Source organism: Lepidochelys olivacea (genome assembly GCF_965140295.1).
Source record: "Lepidochelys olivacea isolate rLepOli2 genome assembly, chromosome: 1".
Classification (NCBI taxonomy): Eukaryota; Metazoa; Chordata; order Testudines; family Cheloniidae; genus Lepidochelys; species Lepidochelys olivacea.
Window position 1 is genome coordinate 350,864,052 of NC_140411.1, and position 25,275 is coordinate 350,889,326.

Genomic DNA, 25,275 nt, shown 5'->3' on the forward strand with positions numbered 1-25,275 from the left:
GGGTGGAAGCAGAAGCCACAAATGGAGCCTTTGGGAAGCTGGTGGCTGTCAATAGCCACAGAGAAAAGATGCAGCCGGAGTCCTCAGGCTGGGACATGTTTGCAGATTGCACGGTGGGAAATCACCCTGCCCATACGGCTGCGGTTCCGATAACCAGCTACTTACTGCACAGAGGAAACGCTAGCTCAGCATGCCACCAGCTGGGGCCCTGCCCCGCTCTAAGAAATGAAACAGAGCAGAGTCAGATGCTGCATGATTGAAACAGAACCACGTATATCACTGATATTGCCACTGCTAGACAACTGCAACAAGTCTTGTACGAAGTACAAAGTGTGGGATCCCCTCTGGAGCCTTTTTTAAAAACCGGTGTCACATTAGCTATCCTCCATTCATCTTGGACAGCAGCTGATTTAAATGATCAGTTACATACCAGTTAGTAGTCCTGCAATTCACATTTGAGTTCCTTCAGAACTCTTGGGTGATACCATCTGCTCCTGGTGTCTTAGTACTGTTTAGTTTATCATCCACTCTGGCTAGTTCATTGTGGACTATTCCAGCTTGATCACCCATTAAAGAAAATTAATTCTCATAATGGGCCATAGACGAAGCCCCACCCAGAGCAATTTATGAGGAAACATAGACTAAAGCGCAAGGGCTTCTTTGGCTTTTTAAAATCAGCATTTTATTTACTGCCTCAAGCATAGTCAATAACTGAGCAACTTACAGCTGTTATCAACACACCTTTAACTAACGTCAACAGGGAAAACTTGGTAGCAGGTTCCTGGCCAGGTGTCCCCACTGGGCTCAGTGCAGTTGTGATGAACAGGCTGAGCGTGACACCCACATGGTGCCAGGATGGGGAAGATCTGCAGAGGCCCTGAGGCCACTCCTTCTGCTGCACCTGCCCTGCTTCTCAGTTCCCCCCAAACTTGGCTGGCTTCTCGCAGATATAAACCTCCCGTTTGGTGCAGCTCTGCAGGCGGATGTCCCCCTTCTGTATGTATGCACAGCCTTCAGCTCCCTGGACGCGGAACCTGCCAAGCACAAGCCCCATCTCACTGCCAGCCCTGGGGGAACAGCTACAGGCTGGGGCATTTACCCCTTCTCGGCTGCCTTGGTAAGAATTGTCTTCAAAGTGCATTTACCATAGTGCATAAATGAGAGGGGGTCAGATTGACAACCCTGGGTGAGTCTTCCCTGCCCGGCATCTCGGTCATCAGTGACACCTCTGCAAAGGGGGAGGAAAACCAAATCTGAATGTATTTAACACCCACTTTGCCTGACACACAGGGCCAGGCACTGCATAGTCAGGCCCATGTTGCCATTTTGCTAATGGTAGGTTCTTATATGGCTCCCATCACCATGTGCGTCTCTGTGTCCAGCAGGGACAAGGTGAGTGAGGTAAAATCTTTTATTGGACCAACGTCTGTTGGTGAGCGAGACAAGCTTTCGAGCCACTCAGAGCTCTTCTTCAGCTCTGGAAAAGGTATAAAGGTCACAGTTAAATACGAGGTGGAACAGATTGTTTAGCCTAAGGGTATGTCTACACTACCTGCCGGATAGTGATCGATCTATCAGGGATCGATTTATCGCGTCTAGTGTAGACGCGATAAAATCGATCCCCGATCGCTCTGCTGTCGACTTCTGTACTCCACCGCGGCGAGAGGCGGAAGCGGAGTTGACGGGGCAACGGCGGCAGTCGACCCCGCGCCGTTAGAACGTGAGGTAAGTCAACCTAAGATACGTTGACTTCAGCTACGCTATTCTCGTAGCTGAAGTTGCGTATCTTAGGTCAATTCCTCCCCCCCCCCGCGCCCAATGTAGACCAGGGCTAAGTAGTTAACATAATATTTCAAGGGAGACAAGGTGGCCGAGCTACTATTTGTTATTGGACCTACTTCTGTTGGAGAGAGAGACAGGCTTTTGAGGCCCAGACCTCAAGAAGAGCTCTGTGTGGCTCAAAGCTTGTCTCTCTTACCAACCGAAGTTGGTCCAATAAAAGCTATTATCTCCCCCTCCCTTGCCTCTCTAATATCCTGAGACCAACACAGCTACAACTACACTATATACATATTTCAAGAGACAGTTCAAGGTGAAGTGGCCTTTTAATAACCCTCCAGTGCTAGGCAATAAAGAAAGGGAGGAAAAAAGGCAGCGGGGGGGGGGGGGGAGGGGAAGGGTTGTTAGTGAGTCACAGATTGTCTCTGTTCAGTCCAGGATTTTTAGTGTCTGGCAAACTTATGAATTTAAGTTTCCAGGCTCGCCTTTTGAAGGTGTTGTGCAGATTTCCTTTGAGACTGAGAGTCAGATTGAGTGATTGTTTCGTGCAAAGTGTTCGCCCACACGAATTAGGGTGTTTTTGTCCTTTCTCATTTCCCTATGTGAGTTCATTTGAGCGTGTAGTGACTGCCTGGTTTCACGCACATAGTTATTATTGGGCACATATACACTAGATGAGGTACACCACACAGGACCCAGGGATCTTGAAAGGTGTGTTGTGAGGGGTGTTGATCACTGTGCCAGTGGAGCTATGTCTGCAGGTTTTGCATCTGTTGTTCTGGCAGAATCTGGTGCCACTTGGAGTCAGTGTGTCCCAGAGTGGAAAAAAAAATCAATGATTTAAAAAATAAAAATAAAAAAATTCGGATTTTTTATTTAAAATGGTTTTTTTTTACTTACATCAGATATGATATAATGCTTTTTGAGGAAAAAAAAAACCTATCTAAAGATAGTTTTAATTAAGATACATTATAGCTCAAAGATATCTTATCATGGAACAGGGATTATAAATCCTAATTCTATAGAATGAGCCAATATATTCATGTAATGTTTCAGAAAAGTTTTGTAAATGAGTTCCAATAGTTCATGGATTAGGGACCCAATCTGATGGGGTTGCAGGGGCTTCGGTATAGATTATTTAGGTTAATCTTTCTATCTATCCAGTGGGACTCAGTGCTCAGCCTAGAAGACACCATAACAGATGCTTAGTTTTGCAGTACTCAAACTGTGGATTTGTGTCTCCAGAGGTAACATGTTTGTTAACCACAAAAACGTTTTAAAATAAATAAATAATATATAGAGGTGAGAAATAACAGACCTCAACCCTATTGTCCCTCTGCAAATTTGTGTACACAGGTCAATCCCTTACCTCTCTCTAAAAGTGCAAAGTTTCAAAAAGTTCAATGAATAGAAGATTGTTGGGGCGGAATAGATCTGGACAAGGATAAGAAGTCTGGAGATAAATGTGAGAAGTGAGGGACATATGCTTTTTTGTTAAAATATTATATGTTTGCTGTTGAAGAAAAATATCCAGAATACTTAACATTGTTGTTTTAGTTAAATAAAACAATTTAAATGTCTGTCTGGTGATGTTCTCCTCCTAATACAGCATGGCAAGAAAATCCTCCAAATATTAATGATTAACCTGTTGAATTGGAGATAGTGCACCTCCCAATGACTTCATAAATATCTGTTTCAATTACCTTTGGTAAGTGAAATATCCAAACAATCATTCATTTTCTGACATAGCTGTAAAACTTATCTGAAAAGTTTTCAAAATAAATCACTGTTTAAAAATGTATAGTGTGTACCTTCTAAAAATGAAACCTACATCTGTCTCTGTGTTGTGAAGAATATGTATTAAGGTTATAACTACCAACAAGAATGCACTTTTATGTAGAAAACCATGATTAAAACGAGTCTTCCTGACTAGTGATTTAAATCATGAGGTGTGTCCTGGTCTGTGGGGTGCTTGCTTCTTATGATGGGCTTGGAGAGGCATGGGGGCTTGTTTGAAGGCCAGCAGAAGTGCAAGTTTTCTCCCACCTCCCTGCTGCTGCGTGTTTTTCTCCCACTCCCCTCATTGCGGATGTGCCCCATTCCTAGGGGAGCTCAGTCTATGTGGCTCATTCATTCCTTGGAGCCTCTGCCAGCATAGTCATGAGCCAATGAGAGCCTCCTAGCCACCATAGCCATAGCATAGGAGACTGAGCTGCATGGGTGGTGGCTTGTGAACAGCTATCCGGTATGAGGTTTGCGCAAAGTCACCTGAATAGGCACAGCCTGGGGACACCAATAATCACAGAAGGGACCTCAAGGGTCATCTAGTCTAATCCCCTGCCAAGATGCAGGATTTGTTGTGTCTAAACCACCCAAGACAGAGGGCCTCTTTTTGAAAACCTCCAGTGAAAGAGATTCCACGACTTTCCTAGGCGTCTGCTCCACAGTCCTACTGGACTTACAGTTAGGAAGTTTTTCCTGAGATTTACTCTAAATCTGGTATGCTGTAATAAATGATACTTGTCACTTTACAGCCAAAGGTCCCAAAGCACTTTGCAAAGGGGGATCATTGTGGTTAGAGCTGCTCAGAAACTACATATATTCCACCTGGCCTTTTTTTTTTTTTAAAAATTTCCCCCTAAATATTCTCATTTTGGTAAAAATGTTTGGTTTCTGAAAATCAAAACCAAAACCTTTTGACCGAAAAGTGGAAATTTTTACCACAAGCTTTTCAGTTTGAAAATTGGAAAATTTTGAAAAAAATGAAAATTTTTTATGAAAAGCCATTTGTTGCGGGAAAAAATGTTCTGATGACCGGTTCTAACGGTTATCCCCATTTATGGAGGAGGAGCTACCCCGTTCAGAGCCAGTATTGAACTGGATCAGTGCCCTTGAATGGGCACAGGCAGCGAGGAGAGACGTACAGCTGGAAGGAGAAAGGGGAGCCGTCAGCCCACGTCCAGTTCCCGATGTCATTGTCGTAGTTCAGCCCTGTCCAGAAATTGAAGCTGAACTGCTGTCCCCGGTACACGTACACGCGTTTGGAGATCTCATTTTTCAAGAACGCCTGCTCCGAACAGCAAAGGACAACAATCAATCCCCTAATAATCATTTTTTCCCCTTTGAAAGCATCTGGGTGAGAACAGGGGCTGAGTCCCTCTGGAAATCAGGCCAACGATTTAATTGTCTAAACTATGGGTAGAGGTGTCTGACTCTGTAGGCCTCCGTGATTGATAACATTGGCCTAAGTGACCCTCCCAGGGTCACGTACTGAACCAATGGAACAGACCCCAGATTTCCTGGCTCCTAGTTCCTGACTTAACCCCCAAACCATCCTACCCCTCTGTGCTGTTCCCAAACAAGAGTTCCACATAGATTATTCTTGGCAAGGAGGAATAAAAGCAGGAACCAAGGGCCCAAGAACTGCCAAACCAGAGCACAGCGATGGCCCATCTCATGCAGTAGCTCACCGCCATGAGGGGCCACTGCTGGATGCTTCACCACGAGGTAGGAAAAGACCCATAATGCATCTTGCCCACTGTACAATACAGCAGCATGGAGGTCATTCCTCCATGACTCCCCAGTTAGCTGATTTTTTTATGCCCTGAAGCACAAGGATCAATGGCCCTAGCTCTCTTATTTGAGCTCACGTTGTTAAATGCTCTTCTCATTCAGGCAGAAATTGGATTCCTTCCTAAATCTCTCTAAATTATTTGCCTCAGTATCCTGCAGAAGTGAGTTCCATAGATAGTTAGCTTGACTTTTTCACTTGCTTGCTAATTCACAAAGTTCAGTCATTTGCAATGGGTCTGCCAGTCACTAATGCTAACTAATAAGACCTAACTGTTCTTTAAATGCACTTTGTGCTCTTTAAAGGATCTACAATGACAGAAGCAGAAACTGAACTCCGAGGGCAAGCTCCCTTCTCCTCGTGCTCTGCATGATGACTTCTATAGGAGAAGAGGTATTATCTCCCATAGCCTGTTCCATCCTTGGATTCTAACGAGGATGACAACAAGCAGGCCAGTTAACACTCACTGGGAACTCAATGGAAGATGTCACTACTGACTTGGGTCTGGGCTGGAACTGGTGCATTGAAGATGACAGGCCTCATGTCCTAGCCAGTCATCCCCCCCTTCGCTCCTCCCCAGACTGCCACAGATACTAAGGCTTCGTCTACGCTGGCAAGTGAAAGACAAAACTTCTGTCATTCAGAGGTGTTAAAAAAATACCCCCCCCAGAAAGACAAAAGTTTTGCAGACGACAAGTTATGGTGCGAACAGCACGTTGTGGGCAGGAGCGCTCTCCTGGTGACAACACAAACGCTACTCATTGGGGGCGGCAGTTTACTGTCGGCAGGAGAGCTCTCTCCTGCCGACAAACAGTGGCTACACTGCGTGTGGCCAAAAGCTGAGTAGTGTAAACATAGCGTCAGTGTGTATGCAATTGTCTTATCAGCAACCAATATCAATAAAGAAGAGAAGAGGAGGCGGCTCTGTACCAGCTCCTTCTTCGTGTCTATCTTCACCAGACTGGCCGACATTGCAGTACAAGCATCTAAGCTGTTATGCCAGGATTTCGCATTCTTAGAAAAGGAGTAACAGCTGGCTGCCTGCTGGTCCCAGTCCACCTCACACATGCTGCAGTTGTCCTCTTGAAGAAAAGGAAAAACAGACAGACTTTCAATCCTCGTTCTCCAAGATCATTTTGTTACCGGAGCTCCGCACTGCTGGGTGTGAAGGATGATGGGAAATTCCCCTTGCTCAGAATTCTGAACTGCTGACCCACCCCTGCACATGTCTTCTCACCCTGAGCAGTTCAGCTGGCCCTACTGCCTTTTACCATCAGCTCCTTTCTTCAAGCAATAAGTAGGATGCATAGTAAACTGGTATCATGAGTTCTCATCTCAGTGAGGAGGGTGGGTCAGGAGTGAGGGACAGTTATAGCCCATCTTCTGAGAACAGGAGTTATAGGGAGATGGAGACAAGAATTAGTAGGCACTGAGTTCCCATGGTGATGAACACAGTAAAAGGAAGACAGATCAGATAAAGATCTGGAACAGAGAGAATAAATAAGGATGGAAGGAAAGATAGAGAAGAATATAGGGAGAGAGTGAGAGCTTAGAGAAGGATCCAGGGAGGGATCAGAGATAGGTAGGAGTATAGGTAAAGGAGAGATTAGCTGAGGGTGTAAGGGGGAGAGGGAGGAACTGGTGGATGGGTGGAGTTTTTTCCTCAGAGGCTGTAGCTGTAATTCCTTACCCTTGCCAGTTGTCAGCTGCTGCAGAGTGTCCAAGAGGACTATGTTTTCCATTTCAGTGACCTCCAGCTGTTGCTCTGATTTCTGGGACAGCTGGTAAACTTTAAAGACACAAGAAAAATCATAAGACAGTGCTCAGAGCCAGTGCATTGCTCCAGCACTGATCATCCTGGGGTGTTTTACAGCATGAGATGGACTGTGAGCATGTCGGGGTACAGATGGAATGTGAGGCATGGGTTTCCTCTTGCTTGCACCAATTTTACACTAGTCAAATTTCACTGATATCAGAGAAGTCGTTCCTTATTCACCCCAGGGTGAATGAGAGGGAAATCAGCACCACTGTTTTGAAACTGGCTTCTCTACAGAAAATATCAGAGATGGGCGCTCCCTGCATTTTATCGACAAATAATCCAAACAAATGCTTGGAACTTGCATATCGTACATTTCAGATGGGGCTGACAAATGTTAACTCATTACATGACAGATGACAGAGACCTATTTGGCCACCGGATCCATCCCCCCTCCCAGTAACAGAACCATCAATATTTACATTGGGGATATTCCAAATGTACTCAAGGCTGTATGTTTGTAGAGGGAGATCAGCAACATCCCACAACCCAGAGGTCATGGGTCAAATCCTTTTTATGCTTATCTGTACCTAAGCAGGTATTTATACAGCCAGAGTCACCACAGGACCAGAGTGCCTCTACTCATACTGCCCAAAATGCCATTGGCCTTCCTGGCAACAAGGGCGCACTGCTGACTCATATCCAGCTTCTCGTCCACTGTCACCCCTAGGTCCTTTTCCGCAGAACTGCCGCCGAGCCATTTCGTCCCTAGTCTGTAGCGGTGCATGGGATTCTTCCGTCCTAAGTGCAGGACTCCGCACTTGTCCTTGTTGAACCTCATCAGATTTCTTTTGGCCCAATCCTCCAATTGGTCTAGGGCCCTCTGTATCCTATCCCTACCCTCCAGCGTATCTACCTCTCCTCCCAGTTTAGTGTCATCTGCAAACATGCTGAGGGTGCAATCCACACCATCCTCCAGATCGTTAATGAAGATATTGAACAAAACAGGCCCCAGGACCAACCCTTGGGGCACTCCGCTTGATACCGGCTGCCAACTAGATATGGAGCCATTGATCACTACCTGTTGAGCCCGAAGATCTAGCCAGCTTTCTATCCACCTTATCGTCCATTCATCCAGCCCATACTTCTTTAACTTGCTGGCAAGAATACTGTGAGAGACCGAGTCAAAAGCTTTGCTAAAGTCAAGGAATAACACATCAACTGCTTTCCCCTCATCCACAGAGCCAGTTATCTTGTCGTAGAAGGCAATTAGATTAGTCAGGCATGACTTGCCCTTGGTGAATCCATGCTGACTGTTCCTGATCACTTTCCTCTCCTCTAAGTGCTTCAGAATTGATTCCTTGAGGACCTGCTCCAGGATTTTTCCTGGGACTGAGGTGAGGCTGAGTAGCCTGTAGTTCCCCGGATCCTCCTCCTTTCCTTTTTTAAAGATGGGCACTACATTAGCCTTCTTCCAGTCATCCTCTGGACTTCTCCCAATTGCCATGAGTTTTCACACCAGCCAATTCCCTCAGCACCCTTGGATGCATTGAATCTGGGCCCAGGGGCTTGTGCTCATCCAGCTTTTCTAAATAGTCCCAAAACTCTTCTTTCTCCACAGAGGGATGGTCACCTCCTCCCCATGCTGTGCTGCCCAGTGCAGTAGTCTGGGAGCTGACCTTGTTCGTGAAGAAAGAGGCAAAAAAAGCATTGAGTACATTAACTTTTTCCACGTCCTCTGTCACTAGGTTGCCTCCCCCATTCAGTAAAGGGCCCATACTTTCCTTGACTTTCTTCTTGTTGCTAACATACCTGAAGAAACCCTTCTTGTTACTTTTAACATCTCTTGCTAGCTGCAATTCCAAGTGTGATTTGGCCTTCCTGATTTCACTCCTGCATGCTTGAGCAATATTTTTATACTCCTCCCTGGTCAATTGTCCAATCTTCCACTTCTTGTAAGCTTCTTTTTTGTGTTTAAGATCAGCAAGGGTTTCACTGTTAAGCCAAGCTGGTCGCCTGCCATATTTACTATTCTTTCTACGCATCGGGATGGTTTGTTCCCGTAACCTCAATAAGGATTCTTTAAAATACAGCCCGCTCTCCTGGACTCCTTTCCCCCTCATGTTATTCTCCCAGGGAATCCTGCCCATCAGTTCCCTGAGGGAGTCAACGTCTGCTTTTCTGAAGTCCAGGGTCTATGTTCTGCTGCTCTCCTTTCTTCCTTGTGTCAGGATCCTGAACTCTACAATCTCATTGTCACTGCCTCCCAGGTTCTCATCCACTTTAGCTTCCCCTACTAATTCTTCCCGGTTTGTGAGCAGCAGGTCAAGAACAGCTCTGCCCCTACTTGGTTCCTCCAGCACTTGCACCAGGAAATTGTCCCCTACACTTTCCAAAAACTTTCTGGATTGTCTCTGCATGCTGTATTGCTCTCCCAGCAGATATCAGGGTGATTGAAGTCTCCCATGAGAACCAGGGTCTGCAATCTAGTAACTTCCCTTAGTTGCCGGAAGAAAGCCTCATCCACCTCATCCCCCTGGTACGGTGGTCTATAGCAGACTCCCACCACGACATCACACTTGTTGCTCACACTTCTAAACTTAATCCAGAAACTCTCACGTTTTTCTGCAGTTTCATACCGGAGCTCTGAGCAGTCATACTGCTCTCTTACATACAATGCAACTCCCCCATCTTTTCTGCCCTGCCTGTCCTTCCTGAACAGTTTATATCCATCCATGACAGTGCTCCAGTCATGTGAGTTATCTCACCGAGTCTCTGTTATTCCAGTCACATCATAATTCCTTGACTGTGCCAGGACTTCCAGTTCTCCCTGCTTGTTTCCCAGGCTTCTTGCATTTGTGTATAGGCACTTAAGATAAATCGCTGATCATCCCTCCTTCTCAGTATGAGACAGGAGCCCTCCCCTCTCGTGCTCTCCTGCTCGTGCTTCCTCCTGGTATCCCACTTCCCCACTTAACTCAGGGCTTTGGTCTCCTTCCCCCATCCATCACCATGGTATCTAGGCACCTACAGTTACCATTCCAATGACCACGGAAATAACCTTTGACTTCTGATGGTCCAGGAGGAGTTCAGAGCTGGTCTGTAAAACCAGAATCCCCCATTGTGGCACCTTTGGTCTATCCAGAGGGCCCTGATCTACCATGAACCTCACAATACAACAGCTAATGTCCCAGCTCTGATTCCCCATGCGAGGTCCTGAGTGTCTCTCCACCTGCACTTCATTGTGCCTATGACTGTACCTCTGTACTAATTGAGGGGGTCACGATTATACATGTTCAAAGATGGATGTCACTCTGCACCCCATTTATAGCCACGTCTGCAGGTCGGATCAGTCTAGGTGGATGTTTTCCATGGCAGAACCTTAGGTGAGAGGTCTCACTCCAAGAGGCGGGTCTTGTACTGGGCATTAAAATGGCAGGACTCAGGCCTAATCTGATCCCCAGTGCCAATGAAGATATTCTGGCCCTGCCTCCCTTGAGTTTCAGTCTACAGGACAATTAGAGGGCCAGGCCAGAGGGTCAATTACTTAGAAGCCCTACCCACCTCACCAACTGGAACATAGAACTAGGACTGATTCCTGGCTTCCAGGTTCACAGACGGGGACATCAGAGGCCACAGAGCTTGCTAGAGCCTGAGGGGCTCATTGGCATGAGGGGTCACAGATGAGGTGGTGAATGTTACTCCCGTGAGGGCCCCACAAACTGCCAGTTCCTCCTCTGTTTCTAACTCAGTCCATCGTTCATTGTCACCTGTAAGTGTCCTGCGGGGGGAGGACTGTGCAGTGTACAAGTGACGGGGCTTGAGCCATGTCTTACAAGTAACTGATAAATCCCCAGCCCCATGGAAAGCAGCAGCTGGAAGGTTGAGTAAGAAAGATGGGACTGAATAATCACTTTACATTACAGATTAACAAGTGAAATGCAAAAAAGACAGTGGTCAAATATTCTGTTCTCTATTTGGGAAAATTCAGATAATATAGTCTGATGATGATGATGAGTAAATACTTTGCATTCCAACAGTAACTCAGGAGGATGTTAAATAGTAGCCACTAATGTCAGACATTCTAAAATGAGCAGGTCTGGATTACTTGGATCAAATGGGTTTAGAAGAGCAAGCTCTGGACCATTAATGTTGATTCTCAATAAGTCTTGGAATACTGGGCAAGTTCTAGAGAACTGGAAGAAAATGAAAGTTGTGCCAATATTTAAAATGGGTAAATGGGATGATCCGGGTAATTATATTGCCCTGTCAACTTGATGTCAATCCTGGTCAAAATAAAAGAATGGCTGATGGAGGACTGAATAGTTATGGATCAATGTCCTATCAGATAAAGCATAAGATGAGTGTTAGTTGGTGTCTGCTACAGACCAGCAAATCACATTAGGGAGAAGAGGATGACTGGATCCTCACATACCTAACTATAATATGTAGGGGGGAAAAAGCTGTGTGATCACCGGGGACTTCAATTTCAGTGACATGTGTTGGCGGTCTGATGCTAAAACATCACTGGATCAGTACTAAAACATTACTGGATTTCTAAATAATATAGATGACAATTTTCTAAGTAAAAAAGTGTTGCAGCCAATACAGAAGCAGTCTGTATTTGTCTTGACAGATAAAGATGAACTGATCACAGAAATAAAAATTAGTAGTTGATTACACACAAGTGATCATGACCTGATCAAATTTATAATGTGCAAACAGAATAATGTCCAAACCAGTAATATAGATACTTATAGTGCTTCAAAAGGGCCAATTTCACAAAACTGAAAATAATTATGAGCCAAATCAGCTGGGAGGAAGAACCTAATCAAAAAATGTGAATGGTAATAGGGAAGTGTTTAAGAACACTTTACTACATGCCCCAAAATCACTATGCCACAATCAGGGAAGAAGGCCATGCTGGTTAAAACACCAGCCTTTTTTAGAGAGGTTATGAAGGCAGCTATAAAAACCTTCAATACATAATAAGCAGAAGAAAAGGGAAGTCAACAATAATGAATATAAATCACAAATTAGGAACTGTAGAAAACTGATAAGGGAAGCAAAGGGGCACCAGGAGACATCAATGGTCAGCATAATTAAGTACAATAGAACTTTTAAAAATATATTTGTAACAAAAAGTATCCTAACAATGGGACTGGTCTATTACTAGACTGAAATGATAGAATTAATAATGCAGAAAAGGCAGAAGTGTTCAGTAAATATTTCTGTTGTATATTTGGGAAGAAATAGATGTACTCATACCAGATCATGATGATGACACTCCTTCCATTCCAGTGGTAACTCATAAGGATGTTAAATAATAGCTACTAAGACAGACATTTTTAAATCAACTGGCTGAGGAGCAGGCTGGACCATTTATGGTGATTTTCAATAATTCTTCGAACACTGGAGAAGTTCCCAAAGACAGTAAGAGAGCTAATGTTGTGCCAATATTTAAAAAAAGTAAACAGGATGGCCTGCATAGTTATAGGCCTGTCAGTCTGATATCAATTCCAGGCAGCATAGTGGAGCAGCAGATACGGGACCCCATTAATAAAGTATTAAAGGAGGGTAATATAATTAATGCCAATCAACACAGGTTTATAGAAAACAGATCCTGTCAAATTAATTGGTATCTTTTTGTGATGAGATTACAAGTTTGATTGATAAAGGCAACAGTGTTGACATAATATATTCAGTCTTTTGTAAGGCATTTGACTTGATACTACATGACATTTTCATTAAAAATTAGAATATAAATTTAACATAGGACACATTAAATGGATTAAAAACCGGATAAAAGATAGGTCTCCGAATGTAACTGTAAACAGAGAATCATCATCAAGCAGGTGTGTTTCTAGTGAGTTCCCGCAGGGATTGGGTTTTAGCCCTACACTATTTAACATTTTCATCAGTGACCTGGAAGAGAATGGAAAATCACCACTGATAAAGTTTTCAAAAGGCAAAAAGACTGGGGGAGCAGTAAATGAATAAGAGGACAGGTCACTGATCCAGAGCAAGCTGGATCATTTGGCAAGCTGGACACAAGCAAACAATATGAGTTTTAATATGGCCAAACGTAAGACCCTGACAAAGATTTCAGGGTCATGGTGGACAGTCAGCTGAACATAAGCATCCAGTGTGACACTGTGGCCAAAAGGGGCTAATGTGATTCTCTGATGTATAAACAAGTGAATTCTGAGTAGGACTGGGGAGGTTCTGTTATCTCTGTATTTGGTACTGGTGCGAGTGCTACTGCAATACTGTGCCCAGTTCTGGTGTCCACAATTCAGAAAGGATTTTGAAAACTGGACAGGGTTCAGGAAATGAGCCAGGAGAATTATTAAAGGATTGGAAAACTTGCATTATACTGTGATAGATTTAAGGAGCTCAGTCTATTTAACTTAAGAAAGACAAGGTTAAAGGGTAACTTGATCACAGTCTATATCTACATGGGGCACAGAAATTTAATACTAGAGGGCTCTTCAATGTAGCAAAGGTATAACAAGACCCAATGTCTAGAAATAGAAGCTAGACAAATTCTGGCTAGAACCTCAGTTTTCCGACAGGGAGGGTAAACCACCATTGGCCCAACTTACCAAGGGCCATGGTGGATTTTCAATCACTGACAATTTTGAAATCAAGATTGGATTTTTTTTCTAAAAGATCTGCTGTAGTTCAAAAATAATTAATTCAGTTACTCCCGTGTTCTACAGGACATCATATCAGATGATGAGAATGGTCCTTTCTGGCTTTATAATCTATGAATTATGAAACACTCACCCTGTTGAGCCATCATGATCACCAGAATCAGCAAGATCAGGCAGATTGGCCCAAGGATGGTGGCAGAGAGCCACCATGGAGATGCACTGGGAGATGCTAACAGGAAGGAAATGGAGAACATGAACATGCACTTCCTTCTGCTTGGGATCCTCAGCTGGGAACCCTCTTCTGGAGTTAGGTGCCTAAGCCAATAGCCTAGTGGTAGGGGCTCCCACCTGGGATGTGGGTGACCCAGATTTAAATTCCTGTTCTGCCTGATTTGGAGCAGATGCTTGAAGCCAGGTGAATGCCCCAAATGCTAGGCTGTTGGCTATTCGGAGGTGAGGCTCTCCCAGTCTTGTATGTTGGAGCTATTCCATGTGGTACAAATCACTAAATATTCATTGGGCCAGGGAAAGTGAGAGACTGACTCTTGGTGGTTTGGGCACTCATTTGGGATGGGGGAGAGTCAGGTTCAGTCCCTGCTCCAATAAATAGTTATTTATTTACACAAATGGAAAGAGATTGTGAGAGCAGCTGCAACTCCCCCCACCCCCCCGGATAGGCTGGTGTTTAAGGCTCTCACCTGGGATGTGGAAAACCTGGGTTCAAGAGTCTCTCACATCCCAGCCGAGTGCCCTATCCACTGGGCTACTGGGTATTCTGGGACACACACACCTGGCTGTCTTTTGTGCAGGCTCCAAGCCATAGGTATGCACTGAGGGGGATCATGCCCCACTAGTGAGACAGATGGAGGAACATGTAGTTTGAGAATCTTGTTTCAGGGCTCCCAGGGCTTTGGCTTGAGCTAGGGCTCTGAGCAGCTCATTAGCTGTGGGGCAGTGCCATGAGCTAGGCATAAGCAAAGCCAACTACCAGCAGAAACATAGGTACCTAGTAAACTTAAGTACCTACTGGGTTAGGCAGCAGCTGAGCAGTGGTTCTGAGAACATCAGGAGCACCTAAATATTGGACTCAGGTGGCTAAAAAGGTAGTTAGGCCCTAAACCCCTTTGTGAACCTGGCCTTTCTTCTCTGTGCCTCAGCTCCCTGTCTGTAAAATGGGGATAACGATACTGCCTTTCTCCCACATGTCTATTTAAGCGCTTCAGATCAGAGACTCTCTCCCACTGTGTTCATACAGCAGCAGCACAATGGGGCCCTGAGCTTGGGTGGGCCTCTAGGAGCTACGTTAATAATAACGACCTTGTCCTACACAACTAAGTTAAACAGATTGGCAGCCAAGGTGCTCTCTTTTCATGGTCTTCCAGCACCCGGCTACCTGCCTCTTGGATGGCGCAGGGAATCCTTGTGTGCTGTGTCCTAGCTGTCCAGGTAAGGCAGCCTGCAGCCATGGAACCCAGCAAAATGGGGGTGACTTCCTGACAGAAACCTTTCCTGATCTCCCCAGACAGGGGCACCCCCATGCTATCCTCCAGCAGAAATCCTCCTTGATCACATCTCCAGGCAGCCTCCCTGCCAATTCTGGCCCTGGTCAGTGGATTAAGGAGGCAGATAGGATGCAGTGTCGACAGGAGCATAGGTCCTAGAGATCAGGGTGGGCCAGGCAGGAGTGGGGCTGGGAAGGCTGTGGGGAGCCGCTCTGCAGTGAAAGAGGCAGAGGAGCTTTAGGGATCACCCTATTTCCCTTATTGCGATAGAACCTCTTTCTGTTATTCTTCACCATTGTCACATGAGAAGAGGGAGGCGTTTGGCAGGTAGGGTCTGGCAAGGCTGGGCACAGACCAGGGAGGGGGTCAGGGCACCCGTCTCAGGGGCGCAGGGGGAGAAAGGAGACTGAGTGGTTGGGTCACCCTTCCCCTTGCTGTGGGAGGAGACCCCTGCACCTGCAATGACAGCAGCTGGTCCGGCTTGCGCGTTGGCTGTCCCTTCATCCTTGGACTCGTAGATGTCAGATGGAGTGCCCTTCACCTTCCTCTGCTGCACAGGCATGGGGGCCTGCAGGTGAGAGAACCCACCAACAGGAGAGGGTCTCACCTCAAGAGATCAAAAGTCATGCGTCAGACCCTCAAGAATCATGAAACTGGCCCAAGAAATCATGTTTTCTTAAAAAAAAATCAAATAGTGTTTTTTAGTCTGTTTCTATTCCTTTGCCAATGTATGCGACAATTTCAGGTTGAAAAGTCAACCTTTAATGCATTCAGAAATGCACGCCTCTCTTTGCCTGATCGGATGGAGACCCCGCTTAGCATCCCTCACCTCTATGATAAGGGAACTGCCATCCATTTCCTATTGCTGTCTTCGACCCGGCACCAGCACTCAAGGATCTCAATCTATTTAGCTTAACCAGGAGAAGGTTAAGGATTGACTTGATCACAGTCTATAAACTACCTCCACAGGGGAAAAGTATTTACTAATGGGCTTTTCAATCGAGCAGACAAAGGCATAACATGATCTGACAGTTGGAAGTTGAAGCTAGAGAAATTCAGACTGGAAATAAGGGGTAAATTTTTAACAGTGGGAGTAAGTAACCATTGGAATAATTTATCAAGGGTTGTGCGGGATTCTCCATCACTGATGATTTTTAAATCAAGATTGGACGTTTTTCTCAAATATCTGCTCTAGGAATTATTGTAGGGCAGTTCTGTGGCCTGTGCTATACAGGGGTCAGACTAGACGATCACAGTGGTCCCTTCTGGCCTTGCAATCTATTAATCTAATGTACCAGCCACTGCCCCAGGGCTTTTCCTCTGACTGGGTCCCACATCACCACTTTCTCAACTTCCCTCTCCCCTGCCTCTTGCTGCCCCGGGACCCTCTCTCTGCTCCAGGACCATATATGAAGGCAGGGCTGGTCTGCATCCTCAGCCCTAAGGTTCCTGCCCAGCTCTATCCGTGTACCCAGCCCTGACATTTGGGAGATCCAGCCTCTTGCACCATCACGGCAGTTCCTGCTGCAGGCGCCCAAATCCGGTGACTTGCGATCCATCCGTGAGAATGGTGACACTGCAACACGGCCTTTCCCTGGCTGCTCCGTGGGGACTCCCCTACCCCACAACCACCCATGGCTGGGGGAACTGTTATCTGATCCCTCCATCTCCCACCCCAACTTTGTCCTTTGCACCTCCTCTACCTCCCTCCCATCCCCCCTAACCCTTGTACCCCCCTCAGCCTCCCTCCTACCCCCACATCCCCTGCCCCCTCCCTCCGCCTCCCTCCTACCCCCACATCCCCTGCCCCCTCCCTCAGCCTCCCTCCTACCCCCACATCCCCTGCCCCCTCCCTCAGCCTCCCTCCTACCCCCACATCCCCTGCCCCCTCCCTCCGCCTCCCTCCTACCCCCACATCCCTTGCCCCCTCCCTCAGCCTCCCTCCTACCCCCACATCCCCTGCCCCCTCCCTCAGCCTCCCTCCTACCCCCACATCCCCTGCCCCCCTCCCTCAGCCTCCCTCCTACCCCCACATCCCCTGCCCCCTCCCTCCGCCTCCCTCCTACCCCCACATCCCTTGCCCCCTCCCTCAGCCTCCCTCCTACCCCCACATCCCCTGCCCCCTCCCTCCGCCTCCCTCCTACCCCCACATCCCTTGCCCCCTCCCTCAGCCTCCCTCCTACCCCCACATCCCCTGCCCCCTCCCTCCGCCTCCCTCCTACCCCCACATCCCTTGCCCCCTCCCTCCTACCCCCACATCCCCTGTCCCCCTCCCTCCTACCCCCACATCCCCTGCCCCCTCCCTCAGCCTCCCTCCTACCCCCACATCCCCTGCCCCCTCCCTCCGCCTCCCTCCTACCCCCACATCCCCTGCCCCCTCCCTCAGCCTCCCTCCTACCCCCACATCCCCTGCCCCCTCCCTCCGCCTCCCTCCTACCCCCACATCCCTTGCCCCCTCCCTCAGCCTCCCTCCTACCCCCACATCCCCTGCCCACTCCCTCAGCCTCCCTCCTACCCCCACATCCCCTGCCCCCCTCCCTCAGCCTCCCTCCTACCCCCACATCCCCTGCCCCCTCCCTCAGCCTCCCTCCTACCCCCACATCCCTTGCCCCCTCCCTCAGCCTCCCTCCTACCCCCACATCCCCTGCCCCCTCCCTCCGCCTCCCTCCTACCCCCACATCCCTTGCCCCCTCCCTCAGCCTCCCTCCTACCCCCACATCCCCTGCCCCCTCCCTCAGCCTCCCTCCTACCCCCACATCCCCTGCCCCCTCCCTCCGCCTCCCTCCTACCCCCACATCCCTTGCCCCCTCCCTCCTACCCCCACATCCCCTGTCCCCTCCCTCAGCCTCCCTCCTACCCCCACATCCCCTGTCCCCCTCCCTCCGCCTCCCTCCTACCCCCACATCCCCTGCCCCCTCCCTCCGCCTCCCTCCTACCCCCACATCCCCTGCCCCCTCCCTCAGCCTCCCTCCTACCCCCACATCCCCTGCCCCCCTCCCTCAGCCTCCCTCCTACCCCCACATCCCCTGCCCCCTCCCTCCGCCTCCCTCCTACCCCCACATCCCTTGCCCCCTCCCTCAGCCTCCCTCCTACCCCCACATCCCCTGCCCCCTCCCTCAGCCTCCCTCCTACCCCCACATCCCTTGCCCCCTCCCTCCGCCTCCCTCCTACCCCCACATCCCCTGCCCCCTCCCTCCGCCTCCCTCCTACCCCCACATCCCTTGCCCCCTCCCTCAGCCTCCCTCCTACCCCCACATCCCCTGTCCCCCTCCCTCCTACCCCCACATCCCCTGCCCCCTCCCTCAGCCTCCCTCCTACCCCCACATCCCCTGCCCCCTCCCTCAGCCTCCCTCCTACCCCCACATCCCCTGCCCCCTCCCTCCGCCTCCCTCCTACCCCCACATCCCTTGCCCCCTCCCTCAGCCTCCCTCCTACCCCCACATCCCCTGCCCCCTCCCTCAGCCTCCCTCCTACCCCCACATCCCCTGCCCCCCTCCCTCAGCCTCCCTCCTACCCCCACATCCCCTGCCCCCTCCCTCAGCCTCCCTCCTACCCCCACATCCCTTGCCCCCTCCCTCAGCCTCCCTCCTACCCCCACATCCCCTGCCCCCTCCCTCCGCCTCCCTCCTACCCCCACATCCCTTGCCCCCTCCCTCCGCCTCCCTCCTACCCCCACATCCCCTGCCCCCTCCCTCAGCCTCCCTCCTACCCCCACATCCCCTGCCCCCTCCCTCCGCCTCCCTCCTACCCCCACATCCCTTGCCCCCTCCCTCCTACCCCCACATCCCCTGTCCCCTCCCTCAGCCTCCCTCCTACCCCCACATCCCCTGTCCCCCTCCCTCCGCCTCCCTCCTACCCCCACATCCCCTGCCCCCTCCCTCCGCCTCCCTCCTACCCCCACATCCCCTGCCCCTCCCTCCGCCTCCCTCCTACCCCCACATCCCTTGCCCCCTCCCTCCGCCTCCCTCCTACCCCCACATCCCCTGCCCCCTCCCTCCGCCTCCCTCCTACCCCCACATCCCCTGCCCCCTCCCTCCGCCTCCCTCCTACCCCCACATCCCTTGCCCCCTCCCTCAGCCTCCCTCCTACCCCCACATCCCTTGCCCCCTCCCTCCGCCTCCCTCCTACCCCCACATCCCTTGCCCCCTCCCTCCGCCTCCCTCCTACCCCCACATCCCCTGTCCCCCTCCCTCCTACCCCCACATCCCCTGTCCCCCTCCCTCAGCCTCCCTCCTACCCCCACATCCCCTGCCCCTCCCTCCGCCTCCCTCCTACCCCCACATCCCCTGTCCCCCTCCCTCCTACCCCCACATCCCCTGTCCCCCTCCCTCAGCCTCCCTCCTACCCCCACATCCCCTGCCCCCTCCCTCCGCCTCCCTCCTACCCCCACATCCCCTGTCCCCCTCCCTCCTACCCCCACATCCCCTGCCCCCTCCCTCCGCCTCCCTCCTACCCCCACATCCCCTGCCCCTCCCTCCGCCTCCCTCCTACCCCCACATCCCCTGTCCCCCTCCCTCAGCCTCCCTCCTACCCCCACATCCCTTGCCCCCTCCCTCCGCCTCCCTCCTACCCCCACATCCCCTGTCCCCCTCCCTCAGCCTCCCTCCTACCCCCACATCCCCTGCCCCCTCCCTCCGCCTCCCTCCTACCCCCACATCCCCTGCCCCCCTCCCTCCTACCCCCACATCCCCTGCCCCCTCCCTCCGCCTCCCTCCTACCCCCACATCCCCTGCCCCCTCCCTCCGCCTCCCTCCTACCCCCACATCCCTTGCCCCCTCCCTCAGCCTCCCTCCTACCCCCACATCCCTTGCCCCCTCCCTCCGCCTCCCTCCTACCCCCACATCCCTTGCCCCCTCCCTCCGCCTCCCTCCTACCCCCACATCCCCTGTCCCCCTCCCTCCTACCCCCACATCCCCTGTCCCCCTCCCTCAGCCTCCCTCCTACCCCCACATCCCTTGCCCCCTCCCTCCGCCTCCCTCCTACCCCCACATCCCCTGCCCCCTCCCTCAGCCTCCCTCCTACCCCCACATCCCCTGCCCCCTCCCTCCGCCTCCCTCCTACCCCCACATCCCTTGCCCCCTCCCTCCTACCCCCACATCCCCTGTCCCCTCCCTCAGCCTCCCTCCTACCCCCACATCCCCTGTCCCCCTCCCTCCGCCTCCCTCCTACCCCCACATCCCCTGCCCCCTCCCTCCGCCTCCCTCCTACCCCCACATCCCCTGCCCCTCCCTCCGCCTCCCTCCTACCCCCACATCCCTTGCCCCCTCCCTCCGCCTCCCTCCTACCCCCACATCCCCTGCCCCCCTCCCTCCTACCCCCACATCCCCTGCCCCCTCCCTCCGCCTCCCTCTTACCCCCACATCCCCTGCCCCCTCCCTCCGCCTCCCTCCTACCCCCACATCCCTTGCCCCCTCCCTCAGCCTCCCTCCTACCCCCACATCCCTTGCCCCCTCCCTCCGCCTCCCTCCTACCCCCACATCCCTTGCCCCCTCCCTCCGCCTCCCTCCTACCCCCACATCCCCTGTCCCCCTCCCTCCTACCCCCACATCCCCTGTCCCCCTCCCTCAGCCTCCCTCCTACCCCCACATCCCCTGCCCCTCCCTCCGCCTCCCTCCTACCCCCACATCCCCTGTCCCCCTCCCTCCTACCCCCACATCCCCTGCCCCCTCCCTCCGCCTCCCTCCTACCCCCACATCCCCTGCCCCTCCCTCCGCCTCCCTCCTACCCCCACATCCCCTGTCCCCCTCCCTCCTACCCCCACATCCCCTGTCCCCCTCCCTCAGCCTCCCTCCTACCCCCACATCCCTTGCCCCCTCCCTCCGCCTCCCTCCTACCCCCACATCCCTTGCCCCCTCCCTCCGCCTCCCTCCTACCCCCACATCCCCTGTCCCCCTCCCTCAGCCTCCCTCCTACCCCCACATCCACTGCCCCCTCCCTCCGCCTCCCTCCTACCCCCACATCCCCTGCCCCCCTCCCTCCTACCCCCACATCCCCTGCCCCCTCCCTCCGCCTCCCTCCTACCCCCACATCCCCTGCCCCCTCCCTCCGCCTCCCTCCTACCCCCACATCCCTTGCCCCCTCCCTCAGCCTCCCTCCTACCCCCACATCCCTTGCCCCCTCCCTCCGCCTCCCTCCTACCCCCACATCCCTTGCCCCCTCCCTCCGCCTCCCTCCTACCCCCACATCCCCTGTCCCCCTCCCTCAGCCTCCCTCCTACCCCCACATCCCCTGCCCCCTCCCTCCGCCTCCCTCCTACCCCCACATCCCCTGCCCCCTCCCTCAGCCTCCCTCCTACCCCCACATCCCCTGCCCCCTCCCTCAGCCTCCCTCCTACCCCCACATCCCTTGCCCCCTCCCTCCTACCCCCACATCCCCTGTCCCCCTCCCTCCGCCTCCCTCCTACCCCCACATCCCCTGCCCCTCCCTCCGCCTCCCTCCTACCCCCACATCCCCTGTCCCCCTCCCTCCTACCCCCACATCCCCTGTCCCCCTCCCTCAGCCTCCCTCCTACCCCCACATCCCCTGCCCCCTCCCTCAGCCTCCCTCCTACCCCCACATCCCCTGTCCCCCTCCCTCAGCCTCCCTCCTACCCCCACATCCCCTGTCCCCCTCCCTCAGCCTCCCTCCTACCCCCACATCCCCTGCCCCCTCCCTCCGCCTCCCTCCTACCCCCACATCCCCTGCCCTCTCCTACCCCCTCACTCTTCCCATCCACCTTTCCCAGGGTCTCTCTCTGAAGCGCCTCGCAGCCGAGTCCTGCGCCCACTCCCAGTCCGGCCCACGCCCCACGCAGGGGAGGCCATCTTGGCTTCTACCTCATGGAAAACAAGGGGAGATGGCGGCCATCTTTGCTTAGGGCAGCTCCACGGGCCCCCAGCCGCCGGCCCAGAGGGAAATGGCGGCCGCCGTGCTGGCTTCAGCCCCAAGGACAGCAATGGGAGGTGGCAGCCATTTTGAATCAGGGAAAATGAGGAAGTTTTCCTCCTGTGTTCATCCAACATATTAACCCCCCCCCCCCGGGCGCTAGAGGGGAACAGGACCAGGAGAGGTGGCAATACGGGGTTCCCGCCTCCATGGCCCTGGCGCCATGGGACACCCCTGGCGCCACCCCCTGGCAGCCCCCAGCTGCGGGCTCACAGCCTGGCAGTGCCCCATGGCCATCGGGAGGCCGGCAGAGGGGCGCTCGCTGCCGTGGCCTATGGCAGCACACGCCCAGGCGGCCCCGGGGCTGTTCGGCGGGTGGAGCCAGCTGCCTTGAGCTCAGCCATGTGGCTGGGCCCTCTGCGTTCAGCACCCGAGGGCCAGGGGGGGTCCCCCCATCGAGGACTAGGGTGTGTGGATGGAGCCGGGGGGGATCCTGCCCCAGCCAGCCAGCCAGGCGCAGGGCAGGGCAGGGGTCGAGCCCCGGGGTGACTCTCGCCAGCCAGCTGTGCGTCTGGAGCGGCCGCTCCCCTGGCTGCCATGGCCTGGCTCCCGATTTCCCCGGGCCGGGCGAGCAGAGATTCAGGCCACGTCGCTGCTTCGTTGCTCCAGGAGCATCCGGGGGGGCCATGCTGAGCCCCCCCCCCCCGCAATGGGCTGTGGCGGGCCAAGGAGGGCGGCCCCAGCTGGTAACAGAGCCATGGGGGCTGTGGTGAGCCCTGCGGGGGCAGGACGGTCCCAGCCGGCTCTGGGCGCTAAGGGGCGGCTGGGCGGGTGGCTACCCATGGGCTCCGGGCAGCTCGGTCTCTGTGGGAACCGAGGGCAGCTGCCCCCCACTGCCCCTGCCCGGCCTCGCCAGGCCCCGATCCTCAGAACAACGCAGCCCGTTGGGGGGAAAGGGGGCAGCACGGCCTGGTGAGGGGAGGACGAGGTCATGAGGGGCATCGGAGGGGCAGAGGACCCCCGCTGGGTGTTTCAGGGTAAAGTGGTGGGTGTTGGTGGGGGGGGGGGGGTGAGGAGACGTTGTGTGGCTCCTGACATGGTCACAGCCTGAGCTCCCCCGGTTCCCACCCACGCACCACTGTCCCCATCCCTTTCTGAGGAGCCCCTGGGCTGGGTTGTTCCTGGTTTCAGCTCCTGCCACTTAAGAGGCCAAATAGGGAGAAAATGCTGTCGAAACAGGCAAAAATCAAACCTGCCCCAGTGGCTGAGGGGGCTGCCAGCCCAGGGGCTGCCCAGGAGGGGGAAGCTGGGCCAGAGGCTCCCAAGAAAGAGGAGGCCAGCCAAGAACGCCCAAAGAGTGGGGAATCTGGGCAGGAGGCCCCCAAGAAAGGAAAGGCCAGCCCAGAGGCCCCCCAAAAGGGAGAACCCAGGCAAGAGGCCCCCAAGAAGGAAGAAGCCAGGCAGCAGGTCCCCAAGAAGGGAGAGATCATCCCAGAGACCCACAAGAAGGGAAAAGCCAGGCAGGAGGCCCCCAAGAATGGGGAAGGCAAACAGGAGATGCCCCAGGAGGGAGGGGCCAGCCAAGAGGCCCCCAAGAAGCCCGTCTTCCCCTTTGGCAGTAAGTATGTGAAGAGCATGGGGATTTTACATCACAGCAGCAACTCCCATGAGGACTCAGGCCTGGTCTACACTAGAAAATTCAGTCAGCTTAACTATGTCACTCAGGGATGTGAAAAATCCCCACCTCTGTGTGGTGTAGTTAAGCCGACCTAACCCCCAGTGTAGACAGCACTAGGCTGATGGAAGAATTCTTCTGTCAACCTAGCTACTGCCTGTCAGGAAGGTGGATTAACTACAGCAATGGGAGAGCCCCTCCGCTGGCATAGGCAGTGTCTACACTGAAGTGCTATGGCTGGGCAGTGCAGTTCTGTAGCATTTCAAGAGTAGACAAGCCCTCTGGCTGCTGGGGCTTGGAGGTTTGTCCAGGGCATCCTCAAGCATTAGGCACCAAATGTGATTTATGTGCATGGTGCTGAGGGGCCTGTCAACATCCCCTCATGAAGCCTGGGCGGGGGAGAGGGGTGCACCGAAGCCCAGAAAGAAGCAGGGATGCAGGGGCAGGGCGTTCTTTTACTGTCCACATGATTTGTGGCCTGGCAATGGAGTCTCCATGTTTCTCTGGAAATTGTCCCTTATTGAACAGAAAAAGGGGCTGTGACCAGGGGAGGAATGGAACCTGCTGCCCTAAGATCTCCTGGCTTTTGCCGCCCAAAAGCACACCCCATCTGCCAGATCCTGCCCATTGTCCCCAGTGTCACAGTTGAATGTAGAGATTCCTCACAGCCCTCCGATGGTGGCTCGCTGGCCTGTGTGCAGTAAACTGAGGGGGAGTCTCTCCTGGTTCCAGTGGGGCAGTCTGCTCTCATCCCAGAGAACAGCATTACAGTTGGCACTAACTGGCTCCCTCAGTGGAGAGGCCATGGATTGTGTGGATCATGGAGAATTAACAGCCCTTCGGAACAGGGAGGCTGATCCAAACTGGCAGGGCACATCTTGGGATAAACAAAGGATGCTGTCTCCAGGGTTGGCCCAAGCAATGTTGAGGGCCCTGATAATACCCTTAACCAGCTTCCAGAGCCATTGCAATGCAATCTCCCTGCCCCAGCCTGCCCCTTACTTCTCCCAGATGGAGGAGGGAATTCAACGTGGAGCAGCTCATCCATCACGCTGTACGGCATTGGCGAGAGAGCAGGAAACACTCTGCTGCAGTGGTAGGGCCCCCTAGCCTGGGAGAACCCTGGCTAGAGTTTTGGTATTATCGGCTAACCTGGCCCTGATGTCTACACGTGGAGATACCAGCGTTTATGGAGCATCCCACAAGCTGGGGGTGTTTTTGAAGGGAGTTTTCAGCCCTGGTTGATTACTTCTGGTTTTGGGAGCTTGATTCTGCCCTGAGAATCAGGCTCAGAGTCTCAGGAGTGGTGCTTGACTCTTGTCTTCCCCTTTCCTTTCCACTAGAAGTTCCTTTCAGGCCTCATCACTGGCGGCTGATGACGTTGATTCTGGGGGTCTGTAGCCTGGTGTTGCTCATTGTACTGCTGGGCTTGATTGGCAAGTGTGAGTATCTGCTGGAGACCCTGATTTCAC

General features: G+C 52.8%; 1 protein-coding gene across 1 annotated transcript; it reads right to left on the bottom strand.

Moving 5' to 3' along the window:
• Positions 1 to 790: 790 nt before the first annotated feature.
• Positions 791 to 22,138, bottom strand: LOC311523578 (oxidized low-density lipoprotein receptor 1-like). The gene is made up of 7 exons (XM_084633723.1): positions 22,080 to 22,138; positions 15,721 to 15,871; positions 13,896 to 13,991; positions 7,041 to 7,139; positions 6,281 to 6,432; positions 4,704 to 4,846; positions 791 to 1,034 (listed from the first exon to the last, which is right to left on the bottom strand). Exons 2-7 carry the CDS (start codon positions 15,824 to 15,826, stop codon positions 914 to 916), a joined length of 717 nt encoding a protein of 238 aa, XP_084489849.1. The 5' UTR covers positions 15,827 to 15,871; positions 22,080 to 22,138; the 3' UTR covers positions 791 to 913.
• Positions 22,139 to 25,275: the final 3,137 nt, after the last annotated feature.

Excerpts from the sequence above, each read along its gene's own strand:
- LOC311523578 (XM_084633723.1), bottom strand. The coding sequence starts at position 15,826 with ATGCCTGTGCAGCAGAGGAAGGTGAAGGGCACTCCATCTGACATCTAC. Across the intron at positions 6,433-7,040 it reads GCAGCTGACAACTGGCAAGG|AGGACAACTGCAGCATGTGT; the intron begins GTAAGGAATTAC and ends CTTTTCTTCAAG. Across the intron at positions 1,035-4,703 it reads TCCCCTTTCTCCTTCCAGCT|GTTCCGCGTCCAGGGAGCTG; the intron begins GTACGTCTCTCC and ends TGTGCTTGGCAG.